General features: G+C 38.6%; 1 protein-coding gene across 1 annotated transcript; it reads left to right on the top strand.

Moving 5' to 3' along the window:
• The first annotated feature begins 1044 nt into the window (after positions 1–1044).
• On the top strand, positions 1045–7367 carry sh3bgrl3 (SH3 domain binding glutamate-rich protein like 3). Its single transcript, XM_037093690.1, has 3 exons — positions 1045–1197; positions 3559–3726; positions 4736–7367. The coding sequence occupies exons 1-3, from the start codon at positions 1153–1155 to the stop codon at positions 4799–4801; spliced, it is 279 nt and encodes a 92-aa protein (XP_036949585.1). The 5' UTR covers positions 1045–1152; the 3' UTR covers positions 4802–7367.
• Positions 7368–8261: the final 894 nt, after the last annotated feature.

The following is an 8261-nucleotide window of genomic DNA, read 5'->3' as shown; positions in this document are numbered from 1 at the left end:
ATTAGTTAACATTTCGTGGCACAAACTATTTTCCAGAACACTTTTTCACAAATTGTGCTTTAAAAAAGTGATTGGGACAAAGTGGCAATTTCAGTAAGTGATGAGGACATGTCCACAGCTCCTCCAGTGTAAATGACACCTGTAACCCATTTCTTACACTGGGACTGTGTCGATCTCTTCCTGGCCAGTTGGCCTATAGATGGAGGAAGGACCACAGCGTCCAACGACATACATCATTAACACACAGAGAGGCCGAATCACTGCGATATTTTGCTAACAAGAACAGTCACTTCCATACTGAAAACTGGCCAATGATTTACATTGAGGAGATAGAAAAAAAACCCGGCAAACTTGTTTATTTGTGTTGTCATTTTCAGTCGTAACCTTAATGTGTACAAATATATTGTTAAACATGACTTGAAGATTCTGCTGTGCTTATTCATGTACAGTATTGCTTTGCCAAGTGTCGTTGACAGCTAAACAACAGTGAAGCTAATGGCTAGTTTGGTGCATGTAGCCCAAGAGGTAAATTAAATTAGATTTCCAAACTAACAATAGTGAAAACGTTGTAATGATATACGATACAATACGATGAACGATATAAAAGCATTAAACATGCAATTTGGATGAATTACAGGTACAGGCTTAGAAAAACCATTGTGAGAAAAAAAGACAGTTAAATTGTATATAAGCTAATGTGTGAGAGTTTTCTATCCAGAAGTTGCTGTAAACAAACATTGTGATTCTGTCCATAGGGCATGTGACAAACATGGGAAACTACCCTTTAATTGGAGCCCATCAGCTCATGTTTGACCCTGAGCCCTCAAACAGCTCAGTTCGGCCATGAGCCCCCAAATGAGTTTTCACACAGGAACCTTTCAGTACCTGGCCAAACAACGTCTAATGTTTTTCCTATGGGTTCGAGTTATCAAAAAAAGAAAGAAAGAAAAAAAAAGAACTGGGAAACATACATACTCATCTTTATTCAAACTCAACTCAATACGGTACGCTGTGAAATGGCATGTCTTTTATTTTGAAGGTGACGTCTCCAAACTTCCTTACCTTTAAATCGATAACGGTTCCGCTTGACGCAAACGAGGGAGAAAGCCACTTGGCAGCAGATACACAAAGAGAGCGGAAGGACCTGCGGCAATGGGGATCAAACTGTACTACACCACCGTTACTGCCTCACGGACGGTGAGTCGAGCGGCCACAATGTCATGAACCTTACCGATGTGTTTGTGTTGCAAGCTCCGACGGCGGCAGCTAGTAATGCTCCGTCTGCCTGACACACCCAGCACCCTATCAGTAAGAGCTCCCCCCTGACTAACAGTGCAGTGGGCCTATGCTGCTCAGCTATTGCCCATTTCAACGTCAGCATTAGCCGGTCGTAGGCGAAACGAAGACGAGAGTTATCAGTCGTAAATGTAACAAAACATGAAAGACTTGCATGGGCGACGACATGGTAAATGCTTCCACCTAAATTCCGTTATCTTGGGTTTAAAAAAAAAAAAAAAAATGTTGTTTTCGAGCATAATGGCAAGCTATTTGCAGAAATGTATGCTCAATAAAATGACCCGTATCACTTCCCCTGACATGTGACGCTGTCACAGTGTCATTTTTGTATGCAAGGATGGCCGGAATAGCTGAATGTGGCGACCATATGCATTCGTTTCCTGTATTGAGGACTGTACGCCAAACTTCGTGTAAAAATCTGGCAATTTAAGGCTACTTTGCTGATATTCAAATGTTTAGGCCTCGTACAAACAGTATTTGTCAACCGGTCCTGCATACATAAAATGCACTCAGCAACGCTTGTCTGAGATGAATTTCAGCGCACCAGTCAGTCAATCTTCTTGTCCCGGTTCCTGTAGCTTGGTGGCAAATTAGCATGGAAACCAAGTGTAGAAACCCCTGAGGTTACTTAAGTAAGGGCTGCTTGGTAGTTTATATGTTAGCCGAATTTACCATTACACCCTTTTGTCCAGGAAAACTCATGCTTTTATATTAGTTGGTGTATGTGTTTGTTGGTAAGCAGAATACTTTTAAATAGCTTGATATGGTAATGAAGATTTGCCATTAGTTTCCACTGAATCTATTAGGATTAGGATGAGTGGAAGAGGTTGACTGCCTGCAGACAATAACAACCTGATGTTGTAAAGTGTGACATCCTTTGTGGGAATACATTTGTGAAAAAAACAGTGTGTGGCAAAGCACTGCGCTGAACATCTGGTACCTATTAGTTGTGAGGAATTCATGTAGTGGAAAAAAGTTTTGTGACGTGCATTAGCTTTTAACCCTCTCATGTGCAATCATTCTGCAAGGTAACTTCCTAATTTATGTGGTAGAGGCCTTTAGAGGAGGATGATGATTGGTTATGTGCCATTGACATCCTGTTTGTCTGCTTTAAAACCTGCTGCATGGACATATTATTCTGTTCTCATACTGTTATTACTCAGTATTATTTAAGTATTATAGAGCCAAAGGCAAAAAAACACACATCTTCTAATGATGGAATAACATGCTTCTGAATACTAGCCATTAGAGTTTTAACTACAAATAATTTTAATTTGAATTAGATACTGAAAATCAAGTATGATGTATTGGGTTTGACCTGTTTCAGTTAATTTAAATGATAGCAAGACCACTTTTTTCTGTCTCCAAAATGAAAATTTCTCCAAGTAATCCCACTAAGATGCAATTGCCTTTGTGTCGCGCACGTTTCTAATGGTTTAATGTATCAGTTAGTAGTAGTTGCTTTTTTAATGCATCTCATACCTACGGTGGAATTACACATCAAAAAGTTTGACGTATATGTGTGTCACATTTTGAATAACTTCCTCATTTTAAAAATGTTTTGTACTATATTCAGTTGTATGATTAATTGTCATCTGTTCTAATTTTGTTCTTCACCCAATTCAAAAATGCTTTAAACCACAGAGTCAGCTTTTTTCTTTGTCTTGTGAAATGAGCAAAAGGAAGTTCCCCTTTTTCATTTGAAGGACTTGACACTGGCTTTACAACAACTCTTGTTCAACTTGGTGGACTAAATGCCAGCTTGTGTGTTTCCAGTTGGTGCTGTGCTTAGGTGTGGTCCCCTTTACAAACACCCCCTCCCAACTTCCTCAGTCGGCCAGAAAGATAGCAGCGCATATTCATTTCACCAGGTCTATTAATTATCATCCAGGAGCCTGATAAAGCCTGCTTTTTAAAAGTACAGCCTCAAAAAGTACAGTACTTACATGATATAATTTTACTGTGTCTGGGATAATGTCTTAACTCTTTACTTCTGCCCTTGAAGAGAAATAGAACTACAAGGTTTATTTGAACAGTCGTTTGATGGCCCTCACCTGCTTATTATTTATCACATGGACTAAACCTCTGACAATATGACAGCCATTACTCTTTAAGAAATATAGGCTACAGAAGCAGGATTTGAGTCATGATGGCAAATGTCAATATCTAGATAATATGCTTAGGTTACAATGACTTGACTGGTTCCTAGTGGTTATGCTGAGTTTGAGCGCAGTTCTTTTGATGAGTGCTGTTGCTTTCCAGGTGAAGTCCCAACAGGCAGAAATGATACGAATCCTTGACAGTAAAAGCATCCAGTATGAGCTTGTGGACATCTCTGTTGGCGGGGAGCTTCGGGATGAGATGAGAAGCAAAGCAGGTGACCCCACGGCAGTGCCTCCCCAGCTTTTCAATGAAGACCAGTACTGTGGGGTGAGGAAAGCACATACACTTTTGATTTCGAAATTCATGAAATAATTAAAAGTATTTTTGTAAATGTTAAACCATTGACTGTATTGACTGCATAACAGGTATATATATCAATATTAACGTAAACGACAGCTGTTGATGAGCAGCAGGAAATGCAATATATAAATGCCAAAGTTTGGTTATGGTTTGATTTATCGTCTAACAGAGAGCATATATTATAACTGTAAAAAGGTGTCTTCATCAAAAATGTAACCCTAACCCTAACCATAAAAATCACATTTGTCCCATGTATTTCAAATTCCTGTAACAGTACAGCACAGTCTTCACGTCATGACTTCCCCCTCCTCTGGGAAGGTGTAAAATTTGTATCTTAAAGGAAAAGTTTGCTCAAAAATGAAAATTAAGTCGTTAGTCCACAAAACATTTTTGGGGCTTCACAGCGAAAATGCATTGCATCATTCTCCTAAACAACTGAAGTAGAGGGGGACATGCCTCATAAATGAAAAAACAAACAAAAACAGAACCACTTTTAGCTAACTTATATGATGAACCCTCTTTTCCTAAGTTATAGCACAAATGCAAAGTTATGTTAATAAGATAGTTGGTGCAGCAGGCTGGAGGAGTCTATGTGGAAACCCTATTCTTTTTTGACAACTACCTGGTGAACACAGCAGATCATTTAGCAGCTTAAGATTATGGATCTGCGTTCAACTGGTGAGCAAAAACAGGACTTCACATGACTGATGATGTTGCTCCATAACAACCGGAAGTGTAAATAGTCAACTGTTTGTTACCAGTTTGCAAAAACCATGAAGAGGTGACATTGTCAGTGTTTTGTTACGGCTCGTTTCTGCTGCCCCCAAGTGAGCAAATCAGGTTCAAGGATCACATCAGGCATGAATAAGACAAACTTGCTTAGCATGTAAAGCATGTTGGTCATGACGTTTATTTTTTTGTTGACTGAGGAATTTCTGTTTTCTTGTTTTCTGATCCGCACTCTTTCTCCTCACAGAACTATGAAATGTTTTCGGAGGCAGTGGAAGCAGATACAGTGGAACAATTTCTGAAACTGGCGTGAGGAGGGCGGAGTGTTATGCTCCATCTTGACCCCATTCCCCAAACAAACTACCACCAATCCACCCACCCATCCACCCTTTGCCCAAATGGAGGCCCTTTATTCAGTCTCTATCTGCACCACTGGCAGTGTCCACTCACTTTCAATGCCATGATGAAGGATGCCAAATATCTTGTATTCAACTAATCCGAAGACACATTTTCCCCCTACTGCACCATTAGACTCTTAAATTAGTCTTAATCTATTATACTTTTATGTGTTTGTTCTGTTCTTCCTTTGATTTCTTTCAGACCTTTTTTTCCCCGTCTGACAGACTAGTGTTTCTAAGTGCTCCTAGTCTCGCTAGGAATCAATGAGGTGTCTAAATGTGCTGTAATTAGGTCGACTAATCTTGGATGTGGCCACATGATCGCTGGAGATTAAACTAATCCACTGGATGACAGCATTCAGCCCAGAATCTTCCTGTTCCTCTGCAGACCAAACAGATCATCATCACTCAGTCTTAACTACTGTGTCGTCTTTTTCTGTAGCCTTCAAGTTCCCATGTCGCACATGACTGCGCACTATTTGTACTTCACATGGATGCAAATGCACACGGAAGTAGCAAGGACTTCAGTGTCCTTAAACCCAATTAATGAAGAATATAGCAGTTTAAGGATGTCTCTTTAGCATGAGAAAACTTTTTGTGATTTTGGTCCATTGGTCACCTTATAGGCACCCAGTGCTCATCTGACCTACTTCGATAATGTACAAATCACTTTGATGAAACTAGAAACTAGTTCTCGTCTGCGACACATTAGAGGCGTACCCTGTGGCATTATTTGTAAACAGACGTTTACATTCTCAACAGAAAGACCTTGTCCTCAAGGCATACCAAACCTGTTGAGTGCATATCATTCGTTACATTTGCATAGGTGATCTAACAAATATTCACGTTGCACATTGTTTACATCCGTGTTTTGCTAGCTTGCAGTCTTCTTCTTCTCTATCTTTATGAACACATTGCTACACTTCGTTGAACATTACTGCTGTCGGATCTGAGTAATGTGAAACTGGTGGCAGGAGTGTGTGTCGGCTGATACCAACAAACGACAAAACAGCGACCCACCCGTAAAAACATTGCTCTTCAGTGCTACTAGTGGTCAATCACTCTGCAAGGTACCTTTAAGCTAAGTTGTGGAAATGTCTAAGAAATATAAAGCAAGTGTAAGTTAGTCTTAGTTAATGTAATTTTAGATATGACCACTGAGGGACACCTAATAAATATTTGTTTCCCCTCCCTTTGGGGAGTATAAGGACCTGTAGAGGGTAATCTTTAACATGTTTACTATTTTGTAGGCAGATTCCAGTAAGCTATGTATTTAGAATTTACTCCACAGACCAACACGAAAACCTTCAGTATTTCCTCACCAGAATATTTCTGAGGACGTTAGGTCTTCATGGGGAGGTATTTGGGCTTCAGTATTTCAGAAAATCCTGGCTTTTACCACTAGTGTTTAACATCAAAACACGTTTAATTTGGGTATTAAAGACTCTGATTAGGTATGATATGGTCACCAATGGGCCAAACTTAGTAAAAAGGTTGGTATATTCCTTTAAAAAAAACTTCCAGTAGGTAGCTGCTTAATTCTAGCATCCAGTGGAGCAAGATGAACACATTTCTTAGTGTCACATTTGGTGCCAATATATATCTGAAATGCACATTTGCAGGTGGATATTCAATATAGTATTAGTACTTTCCTGCTATCTTCTTTTTCTGCTGTTTTCCACAATCCATATAACTTGAAAGCTTTGATCCTGTATTGTTGACTGACTGAACAAAAAGACACCAAACACCTAGAAGGAAGCTTTTCCTTATTGATTGTAAATGATGAGTCTGAAATGATGTGAATCTAACAGCTTTCAGCCATGTAGCTTTTCCTTCCTCTGTTTATTTTGTGTTACAGTTTCACTGATTGTCCTGGGCGTAAAGATGCATTAATGTGACTATGCACTGACACCCTGTCTCATTCTGAACACAGACTTAAGGGTCAAAGCTGGTATGTTTCAATTGACCTGACTGAAGTCTTAAGGCTAGCTTTAGGGAACACTGACCACATGGGAAAAATGAAGGCATCACTTACTTGTGCTTTTACGTATGTGCATTGATTCTGTTATGCGATCTCAACTTACAAATCATGTAATGGGTCGCATGTCTTTTTTTTTTTTTTTTTTTAAATAAATTGAGATCAACATGGTTTCCCTCTCTTTCGTAACATCTGTCAAACCCTCCCTGCTTTCACAACTGTGCTGTTATGGTTTGGGATCCCTAGTAATGACAGCCTCCACACACAATGTTTGTGCACTGTTTTGTAAGTTGATGGTTGTAGTTGTTTGCCTGTTATTGATGTATATTCACTATCAACCATGATTTAGACATTCCATGTCTCTCTCTGAGCTCCTGCTTTGCTTTTGGACCAATTCCCCTTGGCCAAAAAATGAAGAAAACAGGGAATAAAATGCAGTTGTCTTCCAAGAAGATTGTGAAAAGCGATTTATGGGTGAATAAAATAAAATGGAGTTGAATCTACCTGTCTTGGTATTTCTTCAGATTTATCAGTTGAAGTGATACAAAACTTTTTTAGTTTTATCTTTTATTTATTATCCACATTTTAATGAGGAATTTTACAAGACGATGCTCACCAGCAGGAGGATCATATTTAATTTGCAAGTCAGTGGAATATTCTGTTACCAATACAGTCACATGGATAATGTCTTCAACACTATGGATCACCAGGGCTAGTGCATTCACAGCATAATTTGCATGTGAACTACAAATTTTCACTGATCCACTGAATTCTGGCTTTATTATAAATACGTTGTTTGTGTGTTGATCATGATTAAAAAAGTGTGGGTGTGTGTTTTTTTAGACCTGAAGTTTGTTAGTCTAAATTTAAATGCATAGCTATTTGATGACTTAATTCATGTAACAAAAGTTATTTGATGTTAATTAGTAATTATAAAATCCAGGTAAATTTGATAAAGATGAAAAATATTATATGAATGTAAAAAATATAACCAAATACATTAAGATGTAAATTTATGTAAGTAAAGTTTAAATCAGGGGAGTAGGTCCCCATAACCCTTTGAAACATTTTAATATGTAGAATTGGTGGAGGTATCCTTTAATAGGTTTTAGTTAACTGCAGTACCTTATTTGTTTGTTTGGTGGCGCTGTAGTAGCATTATTAGACTTTACAGAAGAAGAAAATGCTAAAATAGAAAGAAATAGTCAAGGTAACGTAAGAATGCAGGAAAATGTTTCGGATGTCAAAATAAAAGCGAAAGTTCAAGTGGCATGTTCGCGTCAAAGACGCACCTCGTCTTGTGTGGAAAGAAATAGTGCTTATTTGGGCAAAAATGGCGTTGAACAGAATTATTCTCATTATTTTCTATCCACCCTTTATCCTTTAGTATGTATTTT

The sequence above is a fragment of the Acanthopagrus latus genome, chromosome 3, assembly GCF_904848185.1.
Source record: "Acanthopagrus latus isolate v.2019 chromosome 3, fAcaLat1.1, whole genome shotgun sequence".
NCBI classification, from domain to species: Eukaryota; Metazoa; Chordata; class Actinopteri; order Spariformes; family Sparidae; genus Acanthopagrus; species Acanthopagrus latus.
The sequence above is the reverse complement of the archived record's forward strand: the minus strand, read 5'-3'. Positions and strand labels throughout refer to the sequence as shown.